The sequence below is a fragment of the Diabrotica virgifera genome, chromosome 1, assembly GCF_917563875.1.
Source record: "Diabrotica virgifera virgifera chromosome 1, PGI_DIABVI_V3a".
NCBI lineage: Eukaryota > Metazoa > Arthropoda > Insecta > Coleoptera > Chrysomelidae > Diabrotica > Diabrotica virgifera.
In genome coordinates, this window is record NC_065443.1 from 2,653,413 (window position 1) to 2,676,204 (window position 22,792).

General features: G+C 34.5%; 2 protein-coding genes across 2 annotated transcripts in view; one reads left to right on the forward strand and one right to left on the reverse strand.

Moving 5' to 3' along the window:
• Positions 1-22,792, forward strand: part of LOC114328012 (disintegrin and metalloproteinase domain-containing protein 10-like) — a gene marked incomplete in the record, with an annotated part of 957,890 nt that overhangs the window by 893,251 nt on the left and 41,847 nt on the right.
• LOC126884975 (uncharacterized) lies at positions 5,554-10,805 on the reverse strand. The gene is made up of 2 exons (XM_050651583.1): positions 10,381-10,805; positions 5,554-9,819 (listed from the first exon to the last, which is right to left on the reverse strand). Exon 2 carries the CDS (start codon positions 7,328-7,330, stop codon positions 5,933-5,935), a length of 1,398 nt encoding a protein of 465 aa, XP_050507540.1. The 5' UTR covers positions 7,331-9,819; positions 10,381-10,805; the 3' UTR covers positions 5,554-5,932.

A 22,792-nucleotide genomic window follows, 5' to 3' on the forward strand; every position in this document is an offset into this window, starting at 1 on the left:
ATATAGTATGCTCTAAAATTCTTCAAATCCACTGCTGCTGGATAACTTCACTATACTTTTATTGTAATATTTAATCAATTTGGAACTGAGAATTAGAGGTGAATAATTGAGTCTAATGACCCCGCACACTACGATTCAGACCGAACACTCGAGAAACAATGGCAATCCAAGGCTCACGTTCACAGCTGAATCCTTCGTACCCCTCTACTAAGCATTGGCTGTCAAAGTGGGGAAACCAATGTTGCCACGTTTTAAATGTGACGTCATCAAGCATTTAAAAATTCTGAGATGGGTTTAAGTTCTATTTGAATAAACATTGAAAGAAAATAATTCTGAAAATAATTAAATAATATTTTGGATAGTTAAATAATATCTTCCCATCAATAATCGATTCTATAAGGGGCGGAACGTCACATTCCCTTTCAACCACCAGAAAAAAAATTTTATTTAAAAATTTTTTTTTTTTTTTTCAAAATATTAAACTAGAGTAGTAGTGCTTAGTGTATCATTCCCCGTTGATTCGCAAGATTACAAATAATCACCACTAATAATCAAGGGAAAGTAGGATGGTCACTGCAGCAAATACCGGAAATTGCAAAATATGACCCGAAGTCCTAGTAAAAGTGCTAAAGATGAGACATAATTTATAATGACAAATAAGTGTCGAATTGGCAGTAAATCCAAAGTTGAACTATCCATGGACATCAGATTTATAAGGAGTATATCCAAGGACGAACAACCAGGCAAAGGTGAGAGCCAATTCATACCATAACGCAAGTACATATACTAAAGTCACCAATGAAATCAATAACTATAATAAGTGAAGAATCAAACACTCAATCCTAAATTGGACTAGCAATGGACACCAGATTCGTAATAGCATATCCAGAGAAGAACAACTAGGAATATTTATAGAATAATTTTCACCAATACCAACTAATATAAATAGTGAACATACCAAAGGAATGCAAACACATTAACCAAAATAAATGTGGAATCAGACACTCAATCCAAAGTCAGACTATCAATGGACAACAGATTCACAAAAGCATATCCAATGAAGAACGACCAGGAAGATTTATGGACCAATTCACATCCATACTAAATCATATAAATAAATTAGGTCTACGTACACCCACATCCGGTAATACGAACCTATACAACCAAATAAACAAAATAAGTGAAGAATCGGACACTTAATCCAAAATCGGACTAGCAATGGACACCAGATTTATAGGAGCATATCCAAAGAAGAACGATCAGGAAGATTTATGGACCAATTCTCACTAATACTAAATAACTAACTAAATTAGCTCTAGATCTACCCTCATCCGGTAATATGAGCCTATCGAAACTAAATAGTAAAAATAAAGGATGAACTTATAAGTTCTATGACTCCATGGTAAATACAAAATATGACGGGAACGAGCTCCCAACCTTTCATAAGACTGTATATTCATGTGAACATACATAGGATTATCCAGGAGATATTCCTGAATCTAAGCAACAATTAATGCCTAAGGAAAGAAGAGGGAATCTACTAAAAAGAAAATCAATAATTTGTCCCAGTGGGTTAATCACTAACATTACGACTCTACGTCTATGGAAAGTCAAGCATCAATATACTATGAACTAAGAGACATAAAATAAGCAAACTAGACTTCCCTATTATCGTGTGAAAATGTGCCTGGAATATTTGGAACAATTGCACAAGAATGGTTAGGAAGTGTTGTACACCATTTCCCAACCAGAAATATTTTCATGGATAAACATCTGCCTACTCTGACAAGAAAGACATGGATTACGAAATCGGATAGCAGTGATCAGTTGCTGAACTTCGAACCCACGTATTCACCAACTTTGAGCATTAACAGACTAGTTCATAAGAAGAAATATGAAGGACTCAAGAATTCATTTATAAATCAAAATTCCAAATTCATTCCAGAATCATCCTGTGGAGGAAGTAAGAATCCGAATTAATATAAAGTATTTAAGGTACCTGTGACAAATATCAATAAAGTAACCCAATAACAAATTAACAACCACAACTTCTTTCCAATATGGCAAATCCAATGACATGATATAAAAACAATAAAAAAAAAATAATAGGTATGTAATCAAATATTCAAGATATAACACATAATCTAAGATATGGTAGTGTAACATAGCTCCATCTATATTAAGCAAGAATACTGGTATGAGCCCACACATCCAAATATCTTAATATATAATAATCAACAGCCCTTTTATTCTGAGAGGTTGAGTACAAAACCAAGAGTACAAGTGGAGGTTATTAACTTGGTAATACTACTGGCTGGATTAGTATTTGAGAATATTTGTCGATAATGACTCAAATGCAATCTATAATACAAAAAAAATAATAATAAACTCATACAAGCGGTATTACACAAGAATTCGGTACCTAATAACTAATACGTGAGAAATCATCAAGCCATGCCGAAGGATAAAAATTGCTATGGTCAGGCATTATCTGGTGATTAACAATTTAAACTAAAATACTATACCATAATAAAACTAATTAAAGGCAAACACAGGAAGATATTAGCTTAAACAACCCTGTTAAGCTAATCTTCTTCCGATGAAGTTGAAGAATCCACATCGTCCATGGTGTTGTCAGGCAGTAAATCCTTTACATGAAATTGACCAATTCGCTTATTAGTCGAATTGTCCTTTAATTCATAAATCAAAGGAGATATTACCCTTGAGACAGTACATGGGACATATTTCTGGCAAAACTTTGCAGAAATGGCATCACCCTTATTGGATTTGACAAAATTGCGCTTTAAGACTCGATCACCAACAAAGAATCGCAGATCTCGTTTCCTCAAATTATAGTGCTGCTGGTTCCTTAGGTAAGAAGTTTTTAACTTCTTCCTAATGTCTGCGAAAATATGAGGTAACGTCTGGAGATCATCTAAGCGATGAAGTTTCTCAGATATTTGAGGAAGATTTTCGGAATTGTCTGAAATTACACCAAAATAATCACCTGATAAAGCCACATTCCTACCAAAATTCAAATATGCTGGAGAGCACTGGGTAACTTCATGGACAGAAGTCCTTATGGCTTGAGCTATGGAATGAATATATTGATCCCAAGCTCTGTGATCAGGGTAAGTATAGGACCTTAGAGCTGTGACAATACTGCGATTTACTCTCTCAGTATGATTTGCTTGTGGATGGTAGGCAGCATTATAAAAGGTCTTTTGAACCTTATATTTAGCTAGAAGATCTTTAAAGGCCTTCGATACAAACTGAGGACCGTTGTCACATGACACAATTTGAGGAACACCATACACCAAAAAGACTTGTTCCTCCAAATATTTTAAAATTGCTGGAGTTGTGGCCTGGCGAAGGGGACAAACTAAAGGAAATTTAGTGAAATAATCCACAACTACCAGGCAATAGGTATTACCCTTGTAACTCCGAGGATAAGGTCCAATGAGATCCATTGAGATCATCTGCCAAGGAAAATTTATGTTCCTGAAGGAACCCATAAGTCCAGCCTGTGGTAGGTTACTTGGTTTACAAGTAGCACAAACCATGCATTTAGAAATGTACCTTTTTATAGACTTCCGCATACCAGGCCAATAATATAATTCGGCAATACGGTGATAAGTCTTATAAAAACCAAAATGACCCGCCGTAACTTCATCATGAAACATATGCAGAATATTTTCCCTATTTGGCGTAGGTACAACTATTTTCCACTCCGACATATTGGATAAGGACTCTATCGGACTTAAGATGTGTTTGTACAGAATATTATTCTCTACCTTAAAATCAGGATATTTTTGTGGGTCTTGAGTGACCCTATCAATCATATTCTGATACCACATATCAGGACTTAAAGAGGACAGATCTAGGACATTAATATCATGGACACGTGAAAGAGCATCTGCGACCACTACCCCGTTTGCCTTTCTATGGACAATCTTATATGAATAGGCAGCCAGTTTGCATATCCATCGAGAAAGCCTCTGTGAAGGGTTTTTCATACTATGAAGCCATACTAAGGAACTATGATCAGTAATTATAGTGAAATTACGACCTTCCAGATAATAACGAAAAGCTTCTAACCCATGGATGATAGCTAAGAGTTCTTTCTCCGTAGTTGAATAGTTTTTCTGGGCCTTGTTCAACTTCTTACTAGTGTACGCTATGGGGTGTTCGGAGCCATCTTTCAACTGAAATAATACGCCTCCAGAAGCTGTATTAGAGCAATCTGTCATTAGATAAAAATGCTCATCAAAATTAGGTGACATCATAACCGGGGCGCTCGTTAAAGCATCTTTAACGCGCCTAAAAGCTTCGTCAGCCTCAGGAGTCCAAGTAATGGTCTGTCCCTTTTTCCTGTTCTTCAAAAGATCAGTAAGAGGTGACAACAAAGTAGAGTAGGACGGTACAAATCGCCGATAATAGCCACACATTCCCAATATCCTACGGACTTGGGTGGTGGTCTTTGGTATAGGAAAATTTTTGATAGCAACTATTTTCTCAGGATCAGTCCTCAGCCCCTGGTTATCCACAACATAACCCAAGAACTTAAGACTAGGGCGACAAAACTGACATTTATCCAGATTGACCGTTAGATTAGCTTCCTTAAGACGTAAAAATAACTTATCTAAAATTTCCATATGAAGGGAAAAATCAGGAGTGACAACCAAAATATCGTCTAAATAATAGAAAACATAGGGCTCTAACGGTGGACCAATGACTAAATCCATCAGACGACACATTGTCTGAGGAGCAGAAACAAGACCGAAAGGCATGGTGACAAACTGGAATAATCCTTTACCACTGACAGCAAAAGCAGTATACTTCTTGCTCTCTTCACTCAGTGGGATCTGTAGGAAGGCCTTAGACAAATCAATAGAAGAGATGTATTTGGCATTCTGAAGTTTGCTCAAAATCACATCTATTCTGGGGATAGGATAAGCATCCCTGTTAGTTGTGATACTGTTTAGTTTTCGACCGTCAAAGCAGATCCTGAAGGATCCATCCTTCTTCTTCGTTAACCAGAGCGGAGAACAGTAGGACGATGTTGAAGGTTCTATGATATTTAAAGCAAGCATCGAATCTACTTCCTTTTCTAAATCTGCCTGCCAGGCTTGAGGTATGGGGTACTGATATAATCTGAAAGGAGTGGGATTTCCCACTTCGATAGTGTGAGAGATTAACGACGTACGACCTAGTTTGTCTTTTGAAGAAAGAGTAGTAAATTTAGAGATCATACTCTCTAATTGCCTTTGTTCAGAGCTTGATAAACTAGCAAAATCGTGAATAGCACTAAGGGTAGATAAATTAAATTCAGATATGGAAAAAGAAAAATCAGAACAACTTAAGGTACTATTGAAAGCATTGAAAAAGTCCATACCTAAAATTATAGAATTCTGCACGGAAGGAATAACATAAAATGTAATTTCCCTACATAAATCTGCCACTGTGATTTTAATTTGGAGTTTGCCCGTAATGGACTGAACTGTACCATCTGCAGTAGATACTTGCAAAGATGAAATGGGCATAATGGGAATACTAGAATTTTTCAATAAATTTAACGAATGTGCCCCTATCAATGAAATATTAGAGCCACTATCTAACAAAGCTAAACACGATTGTCCTAAAATTTGAATAGGAAGATATGGCCTATTATCATTTTGTTTCCTAACTAATAACGAATTAATATCTAAATCTAAAGTATTTGGTTGTCTACAACCGTTATATGGAACTAACCCAGACGTATCATCATCATTAACAAAACTAGAATCTAATATAGATAATGGAACCACATTACTATCACAATTATTATTGTTACGTTGAACACTACCAATCAAAGAAGCGTTTGTAAATGACCATCTGTGATCATTTGAATCAAGCAAATCTAACGTATTATCTATAGAAATAAATTTCTGGTTTAATTTTGTTTTGTGGTGTGTGCTGCTTTCTTGAACGACACCCCTTTCCCTTTTCGTGAAGATGGGTTTGGGTTGCTGGATGTGCTTGGTCCAGCAGTTTCGTTTGACGATGGGGTTTGATTCCCTGATTGGATGTTGGACGGAGAAACGTTCAGGGGACGGACCTCCGACGTGTCGTTTCCCGAACACTTAGAACAGTTTCTTTTAAGGGTGTTCTCTCGGCCACAACCATGGCAGAAAATACGATTTTGAGGAATCCCACAATTGTAAAATGGGTGACCAGGCTGATCACAATTCCAGCAGACAAGAGAACTAACAACCGAAACATTATGTTCATGACCCTTATTTAGCCAAGAACGTTGCCTAAAGGAAGTTGGCTGAGAAGAAGAGTTAGAAGAGGATCGAGATGTGGATGGAGGTTGAGAAGACCAGGATAACGTTTCCTCCAAACGTTTGCATTTTATAGTAAGGTCATCAATGTTCTGAATGTCCATAAGAGCTAATTGTTGATGATAAAAGGGCAATAGACATTTAAGGATGATTTTAATTTTAGCTAAATCTGACAAAGGAGTGTCTAAACGACTACACATACCTAATATAGTATTAATAAACATAGTAACAGATTCCCCAGGTTTCTGCTTATGATTCTTAATTTGATCTAATAAATCATCCTGGAATGAATACGGAAGAAAATCCGACTTCAACTTTTTAATCAGATCAGACCAACAAGAAAAATTACCCCTGTTATTCATAAACCATGTAAAAGCGGTCCCGGTGAACAACTCAGCAGAAGCAGCAAACAAATCCTCTTCAGAAACACCTCTAGATATTCGAAGACATTCAACCCTTTCTAAAAATGACATCACATCAGTGTGCTGTTTTTCACCTGAAAATGAAATACCCCATTTGTGTACTTGAACAGGTTTGGAGTACGTAAAGCTAGGTACATTGACTGAAGCATTAGGAGTAGAGGTAGCAATGGGGTTAACTCTAGAATCAAGTTCACCCTCTAGTGTTAATATTTTAAGAGAAACAGACCTCTTGAACGGTTCCTGTTCTTCAGAAGGACAGTGTAGCAAGTGTACACGGGCAGAAATATGGCCTAGACGAGATGTTAATCGCGCATACTCTGTATCCTTTACAGTTCCCCTAAACTTTTCGATTTTTTTAGACAAGCTGTCCAATGTTTCAGTGATTCCTTTTTGTTGTTCCTCAAAAGGAAGGGATACAGCTGAAATTTGGAGAAAACTTCTATTGCCAGCTTCTTGTTTCAAAGCACCTCTCAAAAGATTGCGTTTTTTATCGACAGTTGTCGACTCCTCTGGCATTATGTCCCGAATCTTTAATTCATAATCCAATTCATCCACCAGAAGATGTTCAGCTTTAAAAGCACACATGATGAGAGCAAAGTTATTGACAAATAGTCCAAAGAACAGAAATATGAAAAATATGAAAATATGAAAGTTTGCACGCAAAATATATATAATATAAACCGAGAAAATATCAGCAACACACCAACAAAATCAAAATAGCCAGCAAAAAAAAAAAAATATATATATAATGCAGTATATAATCTAATAAATAAGATCAAATAAATATATAAGATCAAATAAATGGATAAATAATCCAATAAATATTGTATACTCAAGTAAACCTACTACCTAAATACTGGAAGTAACTTTTTTTATTTATATGTAACTTACCACCACTCTAGAAAAAATATATATCTATAATAATAATAATAATAATCAACACTTAGTTGTACCTCCAACTATACCACTATTGACTGAAGAAATAAAATTGTTATATGAATTATATTATTAATAGCAATATTAAATATAAGTTCCCAATAAAAATTCAAAATCTAACCCAGAATGTAAGCTGCACAAACATATACTATAATGAGGTCCCAAAATATAAACAAAAATCAAAACAGCGTTTAAGAATACCTGATATGTATCAGAAATTAAAAATAAAATAAATAAGTAACAATATGTGTATAGGATACCAAACGGAAATAACAAAGAGATTTCAGATAAAAGAGAAGAATTGACCTAAATGAATACTGTCTCAGACCAAAAATAAAGCCACCACGTTGGAAAGCCGATGTAACAACTGGCTGATGATTTTCTGTTGGAGTGAATGAAAAGGGAGTGGTAAACTCCAACAGAAGTAGTAAAAAGAAGATCTACTTAATGTAGCCAAAGGACAAAAATGTGTGGCTTCTCCGTTGAAGAAGCTGGAGTAACTAAAATACAACTTTGTAGTAGTATTTGTATGGAAGGATGCCAAGACAAAGAATATCGAATTGATACAGGACTAGAGATGAGAAATCATTAATAGATAGATATAACTTGAATGGCTAGCTAAATATGTATGAGAAGGGCCACTTGACACTCAAGGAAGGATTCGGCCAATTTGCACGGCTATTTTTGGCCAGACAATAGATTAAAGGAAGTGACAATGATGGCTCGAAAAGAAGATATGAAGATAATGTTCAGAAAATAGATAGAGTAAATATAATAATATACTGAAAATAGAATGAATTTTTGGGCGCCAGAAGAAGGATAACTAGGTTAACGCTCTTCCAGGTATTCTACGCTGCTATAGAGTATGTTAAATTTGTAGTACAAGTATGTGAAAAGTTATTAAAGATTATTAAATTATAAAATATACTACTAAAAATAAAGGAGTAATAAGAAAAAAAAAATCACAATAAATGTATATTTATTGAATGTAACTACTAGATCTTTTTAACAACCTCTGAGTTAGGACAAGTAACTAGTGTGTAACTCTAACATGACAGGAAAAAGTGATACTAGTGAAAGTCAATTACAAAATCATCATACAACTATGATCTAAGAATACTCTTTATAAGGTTAGAAAAACTGACTACGGGTACCTCTAATACAGGAAGTACAACTTACAACTAGGTTAGTAGAACCCTCACCAAATAATAATTGTACGTTTATAATACGTACACCTTAATTAAATACTACCTGATACTATATATAACATATAAATACCTCACTGTGAGTGGGACAGGCACAAGCCTTATTGAATAAATAAACCTACGAGTGGATACACAGATCCTTTTCCTAACTCGTGGTTTATAATAGTAATAATAACAAGTGAAACCAAAAACTAATCTGAGGGATTAGAATCCAGAAGTTCATATGAATTTAATAAATTAAAGTTAAAGTTAAATAAAGTTAATAAGTTAAAGTTAAGTAAAGTTAATAAGTTCAAGTTAAATAAAGTTAATAATTACAATTTTGACTAATATGTGAAGTTAATTTTTAAAAATTTAATTAAACATATACTAAAATAATGGAATGAGTTTAAATAATTATACAAAAGTGGAACACAGCCTAAAAATAATCAAGATAAGAGTACCGACTACTATTATCAGGGAAAATATCTGAGCTCAGAAATTTATACCTTTATAGATTGCAGAGTGTTGGGGAACGCTATCAATTAAATATTATGTTGTAAAGAAAAAAAAACCTATAAAAAATATAAAGCAGGAAAAATGTGTGTGCAATTGAACTATAAAAAAAAATGTACTAAATATCACAAAACCAGTCTGTCTTTAATAAGAGCACAGTAAATGTTCCCAAACAAACCACTCTTTCCTAATCTTGAAGTTGATGTAATGAGCACCCAAGGGTGCTAACTCTCGCTAGCAGCTGTCCTGCTGGAGGTACAGGAGAGGAAGACTGGTAGAAAGCAGCTGAAGGTACTCAAAACTGTTGGAAAGCAGCTGGAGGTACTCAAAAAAAGAAAATGTGGAAATAATCCAGGCTGGTCGCCTATTGATTGTTTCTCTCTGTGTGGTCTGGCCTTGGTGTTGTTGTAGGGTGGCTTTAAGATTTCATGGTAGGTGCTAAAAAAAACACAGTGTGGTGTTACTACCAATCTACCAATGTCAAAAAAAAGAAGCAAGAGATACGAGGAGGTGTTTTTATTCCTATGGGAATAAGAAGAAATAGGTCATTAAGTCCAAAAACTTGAATGACTAGACAGCTTGACCTTTTATCAGGTTGCTATCAGATGACCTTGGTCAAATAACACAAGTAATTTCCAATTGAAATACAAAATATAATTACTGTGAAAGAATATTTTATTATAATATATACACCGGTATATAGATATATTATACAAGGATGAAATATAGTAAGACTAAGCGATGGATACTTATTTGATCATCGTTCAAAAGATAGGAGTTCTGTAGACTTGAAAGGAATATAAAAAATGGAGTTTAAATTAGCTCTATTTTCCAACTGGAAGCACAAATTAACAACGAATATTGAATTATCTCTAGATGAGTTTGATCCATGAAAATAAAACATAAAAACCATGAAAATAGACTATGTGAAACTTAGTTAGCAAATGTCAAGGACTTCCAAAATGGCTGAATAAAATACTTAATAAAATGTGTATTTACCGGGGTAGAACTCATTGGATATAGTATGCTCTAAAATTCTTCAAATCCACTGCTGCTGGATAACTTCACTATACTTTTATTGTAATATTTAATCAATTTGGAACTGAGAATTAGAGGTGAATAATTGAGTCTAATGACCCCGCACACTACGATTCAGACCGAACACTCGAGAAACAATGGCAATCCAAGGCTCACGTTCACAGCTGAATCCTTCGTACCCCTCTACTAAGCATTGGCTGTCAAAGTGGGGAAACCAATGTTGCCACGTTTTAAATGTGACGTCATCAAGCATTTAAAAATTCTGAGATGGGTTTAAGTTCTATTTGAATAAACATTGAAAGAAAATAATTCTGAAAATAATTAAATAATATTTTGGATAGTTAAATAATATCTTCCCATCAATAATCGATTCTATAAGGGGCGGAACGTCACAACTAGCCCTGGGGGACCGATGGCTTAACGTACTCTCCGAGGCACGGTGAACAGCTCATATCATTTTTAGAAATAAAAATGGATTGTATGTGCCATGGCTCGAACCCGTGCGCTCTGGCTTATGAGGCCAGTATCGTGCCGCTGAGATACTCATAACAATCAGGTTGCTACTGTGTTATATTTTTCCTGTACTGCTGTACCTATACGGAGTTGAGTCGTAGACTCTCACAGACGCTACCTGCAAGAAAATTGAGGCTTTCGAAATGTGGCTTTATCGTCTAATCCTGAAGACATATACCGACCACATTACTAACCATGGTTTTTTATTAAGAGTGCAAAAAAAACGAGCTGTTAACCTTCGGATGACCAAGGGGGGTAAATTCTGACCCCAATGTATGTTTTTCTTTAATAAATTCAGAACTATTTTCAATTTTAAGCTCATTATTTTTTTATTTGACTTTAATATCATTCTAGATACCCTCATATTTTGTAATAAAAAAATAATGTGTGTGTACTTTGTACGCACGTATTAAGAAGTTATACTTCTATTATATGATTTCAACGAAATGAATATACTTTAAACAGTTTATTTATATTTTATTTAAATATTAAACTAATTTTAATACATACTTACTACTTTCCAAAAAATTTTATTAAAACAATACCTACCAAAAATTAAAAAAATAAAAGAATAAAACACACGCAAACACATCGAAACATGAAACAAAGAAATTATTTCTGAACAATTGATGAGAAAATTTTAACTAAATACGTATTTTCTTAAGAAAAAAAATATAATAAATATACTTACAATCATAAAATGTATAAAAAAAATAAAAAAAAATAAAAATTTGCATTGGGAATTGAACCTGCGTCTATCAGGTTGTTAGATTATTTTGAACTCACCCCACGCAGAATTTAACTACCGAGACACGTGAATGAAGTGGGAAGATATAGCATCTAAACGTTTTAAAAATTTTTGACAGTTGCTTATTCTCTTAGTTTAATCAAATAGGTAAGTTTAATCAAATAGGTAAGTTTGATTATTGTGGAATTAAAATACAACAAAATAAGACTAAAAATGCAATATATTAGATGAAGATTTTTGTTGGTAAATCAAAGCATTACCTAGGTAGGTAAGTAGCTAGGTTAACTAGGTAGGTACATTTTCCAAATAGGTATTTAATTTGTAATTTTTTATTACAATACTGAAACATTTACAGTAAGGTACGTACCTGTTGCTTTTAAAAACTATTTAAAAAGTCACTACAATAATTATAAACTTGCTTTTTGTCTCTGTCCTCACAATAATAAAAACTAATATACACAACATTTGTTTATGCATAATATCAAATACAAATACTATTGACTGTCAAAATAGTCAATAGTATTTGATAATATCCATTTGAACAAATATTGACAGATGATTTTAACACCCAATCAGATCCCGTATAACGTTTGAGCGACTAAAACCATACTGTCGGTGTGCGCATGCGCCCGGCAAAATAAAAATTCACCCTCGTGCCTAAAGAAGTATAACTTCAAAAAAATTCCTATATTTTACGAAAAAAAAAATTCTGAATTTGAGGTCAAAGACGAACTCCCTTGGTCTTCCATGTTCCAATTTTATATTAAGTAAATACCGTCTATTATGTGGAATTGTTTGTAAGAAACATTCCAATATTGAAAAAAAAATGTTTGTTGAACCTGTGGCGACGTAAATTAGTGTATATTTTAAAACGTCTTTAGTTCTATGTTCAGAATGATGATTCTTGTTTTATTGTTCAGTTGTAATTAAAATATGTTTTAACTAATGTTTATTTATCATTTATTATTACAATACTAACATTAAAATTACGAATACATTATTTTATTTCTCAAAACAACTTAATTTTTTTGTCAATTGTAATTTTTTACTGGGGGGTCATCCGCGTAACAAAAAAAGATTGGTCATCGGAAGGTTTTAACCATAATCAAAACAGTCAAAATCGAATACCTCAGTGAACGATATGGACTGCTGCAGCAAATTTGACAACGAAATAGAGGTAGCCACTTATCGATGATGAGAAAAGTGAAGATCTTCGAGATGTGGCTTTACAGAAGAATCCTGAGGGTATCTTACAGACTCACAAATGGCGAAGTCTTTGGAAGACTTTCAAGAGACAAAGAACTGAATAATTAAATAAAAATACGAAAACTGTCATTCGTTGGTCACGTGATAAGAGAAACAAAATACCAGCTTCTACAGAATATCATGCACAGTGAAAGATTTTAGGAAAGCGTAGCGTTGGAAGGCGACAAATATCATGGCTGCGCAATCTCAGGAAGTACTCTAATTTCTCGTCTAACCAGCTTTTTAGAGCAGCTGTAGACAGAATACAAATAGTCATGATGATCGCGAAACTTGGAAAGAAAACAATACCTGAAGAAGAGGAATATCCATAAACGTTTTGAAAAAGTTCCCCCTTTTTAAATTATGTATTGTTATAATTTGCTTTCTATTACTTTGATATTAATTATTATTTATTTGATTAATTATTTAATTGTCGCAAATTATACATAAAAATTAATAAAAATTCTCAGGGTGCCTTTTTGTCATAAAAAAATAATTAAATTATCTTAGGTTATACTTATCCTTTCTCGTGGCTTCAGTATCTCTTAGTTTATACTTATCGGGATAAAAATAGGAAAAGGAAATAAATAGAAATACCATAAATAAACACATACAAATACCTTTATTATCAAAAGGAATGCTCTCTAAATTTATCAATTAAATTCTGTGGGCATAATTGTCCAAATGAAACCTTTATCATATAAATTAATCTAATTCAAAAAAATATTTATCGCTTTGTTCTTGATACCATTAATAAAACAAGCTAAACAAACAAATTTGGTATTCGCAAAATTACTTAGACTTCCTATTAAATTTTTGAAATGTTGGAATCTTAAATGCATATGCTTTTACGTAAAAAAATTAACTTCTGATTATAAAGAAAATCGATCACAAAGGTATTGACTGACCTTTTTGATTTACACACAATGATGTCTCCTCTTGACCCAAACAGCTTCTCCTTGTTGATTATGTTAGGCTACCAATTAAAGCCCTCTCCGTTCTCAGCAAAAATCCAGCAGCATACCAGCAACTATTTCTCCAAAACACCAGCCAGGCTTCCTTTGACCAGGACTCGTTCAATAAACTCCAAATCTATCTCCTCTCTTTCTCTCAACAATAATCTCCTGAGACCCAAGTATCTTTTTTACTTACTCTCTTGGACTTTACAGAATCAAAGAGGTATTTCTTCTCGATTTGATTTGTCTCTCGTTCCACTTTTCGGCTACTCTCACTATCAACACAACCACTAGTACTTGCTTTTGAACTACTCACGAAAACTCTTGACTGCTCCTCTCGGCTGCCGGTAACACAATAATCTCCTGAGACCCAAACTGTCTGAAAATTCAACCTTCTCTCTTTCCCATTCCAAATTGCCAAACCAATCAGAGACATTTCTTCTTCCCCACTCTTTTTTTCATTCAAAAAAACCACTCATACTTTCAAAAATATTCCTACCATCATAATAATTACTTTCGGGAAATTCTACAAATTTTACTCGGGGTTAAACAAAAAGCGATTAAAATTCCAAACTTTCTTTACCTTAATTTTCTAAGAACTAATTACCTATGGCTTCTACCTTTCCCGTAATAAACAATCGGTTTAAAATAATAATCCTAAATAACTTTCACTTCACTTTTTATTTACAAAAATGTTTTTAATTTTTCATGGAAAACTTCATTAAGGAGAAACCACCTTGCGTGAAAGCCAACTTCTAATAAATATTTACAAATCAATATACAGGGTGTATCAAATTTATGTGCCCGCGTTATATTAAAAAAATTAAATTTTTATTCTATCTTTGATTGCCAAATTGATACACAATAGTATATGAGTTAGATTTTCTTTTTTGAGATTTTTATTTAATAATATTTATAAGCATCAACTATTTTTGTCTAACATGATGCTGCTTTTTCTCACTAAATCCGTGTACCTACTTAAATTTAATTTTGATTTTTTGACAACATTTCTTTATTAAAAGTTTCTCGGACTAAAATTTCCAGGGCCCTTTTATACAGTGATCAATATAATCTGCAAATCACTATAAAATAAAATGCTAAATCGCATTAAGCAAATAAGAATTGGCGTAGCCTCGAGAGGATAATCTACATAACAAATGTAGTCTAATCTCCAAGACGGCATTGCCTGTGCCTGTGCCTCTGCCTCTGCCTGTGGGCTGGAGGCGTTAGTCTTGAAGCTGAGAGATCAATTTGGTCTCCAAATTAAGATTGTATGTATTAGCCGAATGAATACTGTCGCTATGGAGGAAATGCGACAAACTTTTGTTATTTGCCCTTAATGTTAATGTAGGATTTGCGGCAATTTCAATAATTTTCCTATGCCATCGAGTCATATTAACGCTGCAGTTTGAATAAAATACCAAAGAAATGTCATACATTGCATGTCATCATTGGATTCCACATCTGATTATTTAAATGATGTTGTATGCTTGTTGGAAATTTATAAAGAGATTGTGGATAGTTTTATTGAATGTCGCTCGTTTTTCAAACGGCTGCCTCGCAGTAAAAATGTGATCTGTGGTCAACTTATTATATATAAGTGATAGCAATGTTTTAGAGGTTATAACTTCGTTTTTCAATACCATTTATACCAGCGGACAACTTCCTAATGGCTGGTCTAATTCACTGTTTATAGCTCTACCTAAGAAGACAATAGCAAAAACCTGTGCTGATTATAGAACCATCAGCTTGTTAAACCATTTATTGAAAATTTTTCTGAAGGTAATACATGGTCGTATCTACAATAAACGCGAGGAATACCTGGATGACACACAGTTTGGTTTCTGTAAAGGGTTTGGAACGAGAGAGGCATTGTTTGGAATGAACGTACTTGCTCAAAGATGTCGAGATATATCTGTAGACATATACTGTTATTTTATTGACTTCCAAAAGGCATTTGATCGTGTTCAGCACTCTATATTGATCGAAGCTCTAAAAGACATAGGCTTGAACGGCAGAAATGTTCGAATAATTGCAAATTTATATTGGAATCAAACAACATCAGTTTTAGTAGATGGTGTGGAATCACAGGCTCTTAATATTAAAAGAGGAGTATGGCAGGGATGCCTCTTGTCACCACTGCTTTTCAACGTTTACTCCGAAAGAATTTTCAGAAAAGCTCTTTCTGAAAAACAAGAAGGAATACTTGTGAACGGTGAAGTCATCAATAATTTGCGATATGCGGACGATACAGTACTCCTAGCTTCTAGTCAAGAAGATCTGCAAACACTACTTGATAGTCTCGTTGAGAGTTGTAGGGAGGCAGGTCTGGATCTGAACATACGGAAAACCAAAATACTCGTAATAAGTAAACGGCAGCATATAAAACCGTCTATATATGTAAATAATACCAAACTTGAGCAAGTTGATAAAATCGTTTACCTTGGACAGCAACTAAATTGTAACGTAGAAAGTCACGGCGAAATTAGATGTAGGATAGAGCAGGCTAGAGCTGCAGCTTTTAGAAGGATGTACAAGGTGTTATGTAACAGAGACCTAAAATTGGAATTGAGGATCCGCCTACTTCGCTGCTACGTGTTCTCGGTCTTACTTTATGGTGTCGAGTCCTGGACTGTGAATAAAATCGATCTAAATCGCCTTGAGGCTTTCGAAATGTGATGCTATAGAAGAATTTTAAAAGTTTCCTGGGTGGAGAAGATTCGAAACTCCACAATACCAGAACGTCTCAGCAAGACTACTGAGATCATAAAAAGCATCAAGCAAAGAAAGCTGGAGTACTTCGGACATGTAATGAGAGGTCCCAAATATAGGTTGCTACAAAATATGGAAGGTAAAATAGCAGGCAAACGCGGTCCAGGACGACAAAGAACCTCATGGTTGAAGAATTTGCGAGATTGGTATGGTGTTGATACAATCATGCTATTTAGGGTGGCAGTGAATAATATTAGGATAGCTATGATGGTAACCAATGTTCTGAAAGGACATGGTACATGAAGAAGAAGAAGGTCAACTTATTTGTTTGTTCCGGCTTGGTATTCCCCCATGAAATATTCTACAAAAGGTATTTACCTACTTAATAAGATGGTCGCTAAGATTTTGAACGCAGTATTTTGACTAAGAAGATGCCTCTATAATTATTAGAACACTTGACTTTGTCTACCTTTTTATGGGTGGGGATTATTACACTTTCGTGCCATTTTGTTGGTATTTTCTATTCATTTAATTTAAGTATTATTAGTTTGTGTAATTGTTTGTGTAAAGTTTTTTAGAGCTTGCGTTCTTAAATTTGTTAATTGCTTTGCTTACATTACAATGTTCCGTCTATTTTTAGGTCCTCTACCGGTATGTCCACCCCATTGTATATATCCTCTACATAAATAGTGAAAAATAAATTGTGTTCTGAAGAAACATAACTTTCATTTTTTGTTACGTACGTAGATGCCAAATACTAATAGGGTGTCTACCGAATTATCCTGTAAATTTCCCGTCAAATGTCTCTTATTATAAATTTGCCGCCATGATTTGATTTTGACTTTGTATTTGTTTCATCCAATCCAGACAACTGTAAATTCCAGAATTACACCCTTATTCAAAGATCCCAACATCCACTGTCGGTGACACGTATCATGTTAATTCGTACGAAATTTATCATTTCAATTCCCACTAGCACTAGCTTGTGATTTACATACAATGACAATATTAGTCTGCCAAGTTCACATGTGAGCACAAATCTTCTCCTGGTGCTAGTGGCACAAGCCGAGTTCCGGACTAAATATTCCAACATTCTGGAATAGGTCAGTTAATGAACGAGAAATACAGCGATACCGTGTAATTTTCAGTGTCACCACCGAAGTACATGAAAATATTTGGATTTAGGTTAGGATGGCTTTCATCCTCCAAGTAAAAGCAGCCAACGGCACAAGCCCAAAAGTAAAGTGGAGCCTAAAAAAAAGAATGTGTGTTTACTTTGTACACACGAAGAAATTATACTTCTATTATTATGATTTCAACGAAATTAATATACTTAACAGGTTATTTGTATTTTATTTAAATATTAAACTAACTTTCTTACCTACCAATTTTTAAAAAAATGTTATTAAAACGATACCAAAAATAAAAAAAAAAGAATATGAATCGTCCGGGATTTTAACCCGGGACCTCTCGATCTCCGGTCACACGCTCTACCACTGCGGTATGCCCCCTTTGCTTTGACAGGTTACAAGATTTTACAAAAAGTGAAGTATACAAAAATACTTTAAATATACTTACTATTATTATAAAATATCTTATTCCCGAGGAAGACAAACACAAAAATTATAATAAATAATACATTTACTAAAAACACTAATATATCCTTTTAATGACTTATTTGCGCTGACAGCGCTAATACATACATATCTTGAAAGATTATATAGCAACGAACTACATACTGTCTGTGTGCTCATGCGCCCGGCATTAAAAAATTTCACTCTCGATCGTAAAGAAGTATAACTTCAAAAATTCGGAGCGTGTGGACGCGCGCTTTGCGAAATAGAAAATTGTAACAGAAGAAGAAAAAACTGAAGACGGGATTCAAGGCAACGTGAAATAGCGAAATTTCTCTCAAAATTTGTTATTTATGATCGTTAAGCTAATACCGAACCCTAATTTATGGCTCCTATGGAGCATCCTGTTTTTTCCCGTAAATTGTCCCGTAGTGCCGTGGTAATTTTACTATGTAGTGATCTAATCAAGTTGAGTTAAGATTTTTGTATGAAACATTGTTTGAATTAACCAACCTAATAAAATTACTACCGCCCACGCTGGCGGTGTACCTTGATATTCTTTGGGACATGATGGCCCGACCGACTTTATCATAAAAGTAAATGTTTATTAATTTTCCACTACTTTGGGATGCCAACTGTGCTTTTTCACTATTATATATTATGTTTTATCTCTCTTTATGATAATTAACTATTAAGATGGGAAATAAGCCACAATTAAATTGAAAAAAATAATTTTATTAACGTTTCGACGCCCAAATCGGGTGTCGTTGTCAAAATACAAAATACTACTAAATTAAACAAAAATGTTGTTGCTTAGTAAAAAATTCTTCTAATTTATTTAATTTGACTCATTTATATCGGCAATTCAGACATATAGGTATTATACATTTTAAAGTAGAAGACTTTAAAATGATATTGAAAATATTTATGAGTTACCCTTCTTTATGATGAAATGAAAGGCGAAATATAAAGGGTGTTTGGTAAAGAATGGGCCATAGCTAAACCTTAATTCGTGAGGTTAAAATAGGTAGATTAAAGCTAACTTATCTTAGTACAAAAGTTGATAATAACCGAAATACAGGGTGTCAAAGTTAAACTTTTATTTTATTTATTTTTGAATATTTCCTGACAGGCATTTGACAACAACACGAAATTTGGTAAGTGGTGCTGGTACTATATACCCTACTAAATTATGTTAAGCAAACGTTTCTGGCTATTACCAGAGGCGTACGACGGGGGAACGTGAATCGTTGACCCTTCCCAAATTCTACGTCACTGGCGGAATTGCTATTTTAGTGCAATTTTTTATTCTCCAATACTTTCTATGCAAATAACATACTCTTCATTCGTAACGATAAAGCCATTAGTTTTCGAGATATTTGAAGCTAAAAACGAAGGAGCATAATCCATGAATCAAAATAAGTGTGCCTTTTCATTTTTAACTTCAAAAATCTCGAAAACTAATGACTTTAACGAATGAAGAGTATATTATTTGCATAGAAGGTATTGAAGAATCTACAAAATTATGCTAAAATAGCAGTTTCATCAGTGGCGTAAAATTTGGGAAGGGTCAACCATTCACTTTCCCCTGTCGTGCGCCTCTGGTAGTAGCCAGAAACGATTATTTAACATCATTTAGTAGGATGTACAGTGCCTACACCTTCTGCCAAGTATTACACGGATATGTCAAATTATTTTAGTATTCTTTTTTTTTAATAATTTATTTATTTAAAACTTTAAGAACTATGTGTGCCCGGTACGGCACAAAAATAGAGGTTAGGAGATGTGTAGGAAGGACACCTGTTTTCTGGTTGAAGAACCTGAGAGAATGGTTTAGTTGCAGCTCAAGGCAACTACTGTTCAGAGCAGATGCCTCGAACCGCGCTTCAAGACGGGTCGTGAGTTCGAATATCTTCTTCTTCTTCAGCTGCCATCTCCGCTACGGAGGTTGGCATTCATCATAGCTATTTTAATTTTTGAGGCAGTAGCTCTAAATAGTTGTTTTGAGCTGTATCCAAACCATTCTCTCAGGTTCTTCAGCCATGAAATTCGTCTTCTGCCGATGCTTCTTCTGCCATCTATCTTTCCCTGCATTATGAGTCGCAGGATGCCATACTTCTCGCCCCGCATCACATGTCCGAGGTACTGTAGTTTTCTTTCTTTAATTGTAAGTTCAACTTCCTTCTCTTTACCTATTCTTCTCAGTACTTCATTGTTCGTAACTCTATCTACCCAGGAAACCCTCATAATTCTTCTATACGTCCACATTTCAAAGGCGTTAAGTCGTCTCATTGTCTCTACATTTAACGTCCATGATTCCAGTCCATAATATAGTACACTATATACGTAACATTTTGTTAGGCGTACTTTAAGAGCTAATGTTAAATCTTTGCTACGTAGGACCTTTTTCATTTTCATAAAATTAGAACGTGCTTTCTCGATTCTGACTTTGATTTCTGCAGTGTAGTCATTATTTTCGGTTATAAGTGTCCCTAGGTAAGTGTACTTTTTTACTCTTTCGATCTGCTGGCCCTCTACTATCAAGATTTCGTTAGTATTATGGTTGTTTTTACTAATTTTCATAAACTTTGTCTTTTTAATATGGAGAGAGAGTCCGTACTCCCTACTACACCTTACTATTTTACTCAGGAGTATTTGCAGGTCTTGTAAATTATCGGCTATTATTACTGTATCATCTGCATATCTGATGTTGTTAACTAAGACTCCATTTACTCTTATGCCGACTGTTTCATCTTCCAGAGTTTCTCGCATTACCTCTTCAGAATAAGCGTTAAATAATAGAGGTGATAGTATGCAGCCTTGCCTGACTCCTCTCTTTATTTCCATTTCTTCAGATGTTTCTGTTTCAATTCTTACTATTGCTCGCTGATTGTAATAGAGATGTGTTATTAGTCTTAAATCTCTTTCATCTAGGTTTTTAGTTTTTAGAATTTCCATGAGTCGGTCATGTTTTACTTTATCAAACGCTTTATTGTAGTCTATAAAACAGACGTAAAGAGAACGGTTAACATTCAAACATCTCTGTGTCAGCACGTTGAAGGAGAATAATGCCTCTCTGGTGCCCATTCCATTGCGGAACCCATATTGAGTGTCACTAATATCCAGCTCCAGGAGTGTATTCTGGCGTGGATAATTTTCAGCAGAATTTTCAAGGTATGTGACATTAAGCTTATGGTTCGGTAGTCACTGCATTCTTTGGCATTCACTTTTTTTGGCAAACACACAAATGCTGATGTCAACATTTCTCTAGGGATGATTCCCGTAGTATAGATAGCGTTGAACAGTTCTACTATTATGTCCAGGTTTTTCTCGTTGACCAACTTTATCAGCTCGCTAGGTAATTCATCTGGACCAGCAGATTTATTGGTTTTCATAGAGTTTATTGCCTGACTAACCTCTGATTTGGTTATCTCTGGGCCTACATCTCCGGTTTGGCTATCTACGGATGTACTAGCTTCTCTCTGGTCATGAAATAGTTCCTCGATGTACTCTTTCCATCGTCGTAGTTTTCGTTCTGTCTCCATTATAGTATTTCCGTTTTTGTCGAGCAATATATTTGAGGTTCTTCTATTTCCTATTCCGGCTAGTTCTTTGACTTTTTTATGTAGGTTGAAGTTGTCATATATGTTTTGAAGTTCTTCTATTTCTTTACATTTTTCAGAGAAGTAGGTTTCTTTAGCCTCCCTAATTTTTCTTCTTATTTGGTTTTGAAGCTGTTTATAGCGAGTCTTATTAATTGTTTTGTTTTTTCTTCTTTCATTCATCAACTCTAGAATTTCCTCCGTCATCCATTCTTCTTTCTTACATTTGGTTGTTGTAAGTACTTTCTTACTTGGCTCTAATATAGAGGTTTTGAAGAATTGCCACTGTTGTTCTACGTTGCAATTATTTCTTGGGTTTCTATCTAGATTTGTGTTGATTTCATGTTTCAAATTTTCTTTTGTTTCTTCTGACTTAAGTTTCTGTATGTTAATTTTATTGTTGTTGCGGCTTTTTTGCGTCTTTTTTAGTTGAAGTTGAAACCTAGCAATAAGAAGACTGTGATCAGAAGATACGTCCGCTCCTGGATATGCCTTTACTGCCTGAATTGAGTTTCGATATCTGTGCTTTATTAGGATGTAGTCAATTTGATTTCTGACGATTTTGTTGTCTTTGTCAGCTGGCGATTTCCATGTATAAAGGCGTCGCTTAGGTAATTTAAAGAATGTATTTGCGACTACAACATTATGTTCCTGGCAAAATTCTATCTTAAGAGGAAAGTAAATCCAAATTGTCAATTCGGTGGCGACACTGAAAATTACACGTTATCGCCGTATTTTAGTTCATTTACTTGGCTACAAAAATAATCTTATCCTGGTGGCACAAGTCGAGTTCCGGACTAAATATTCCAACATTCTGTAATTGGTGGTGCGCCATGAAATCCATCGATTTCATATTTGGCGAATTGTTCGAACTGTAATGGGGATAATTAGACGCAATTATCCCGATGCGGGAGCGGGAGCGGGATCCATCGGGAACTGGATTAGGCGGGGAACACATGGAATGGATGAAAATAAGCAGATCCTATAATATTTATTTCCAATTCCAGAGCCTATGGGAAATTG

Coding starts and splice junctions, on each gene's coding strand:
- LOC126884975 (XM_050651583.1), bottom strand. CDS start 7,330: ATGTGTGCTTTTAAAGCTGAACATCTTCTGGTGGATGAATTGGATTAT.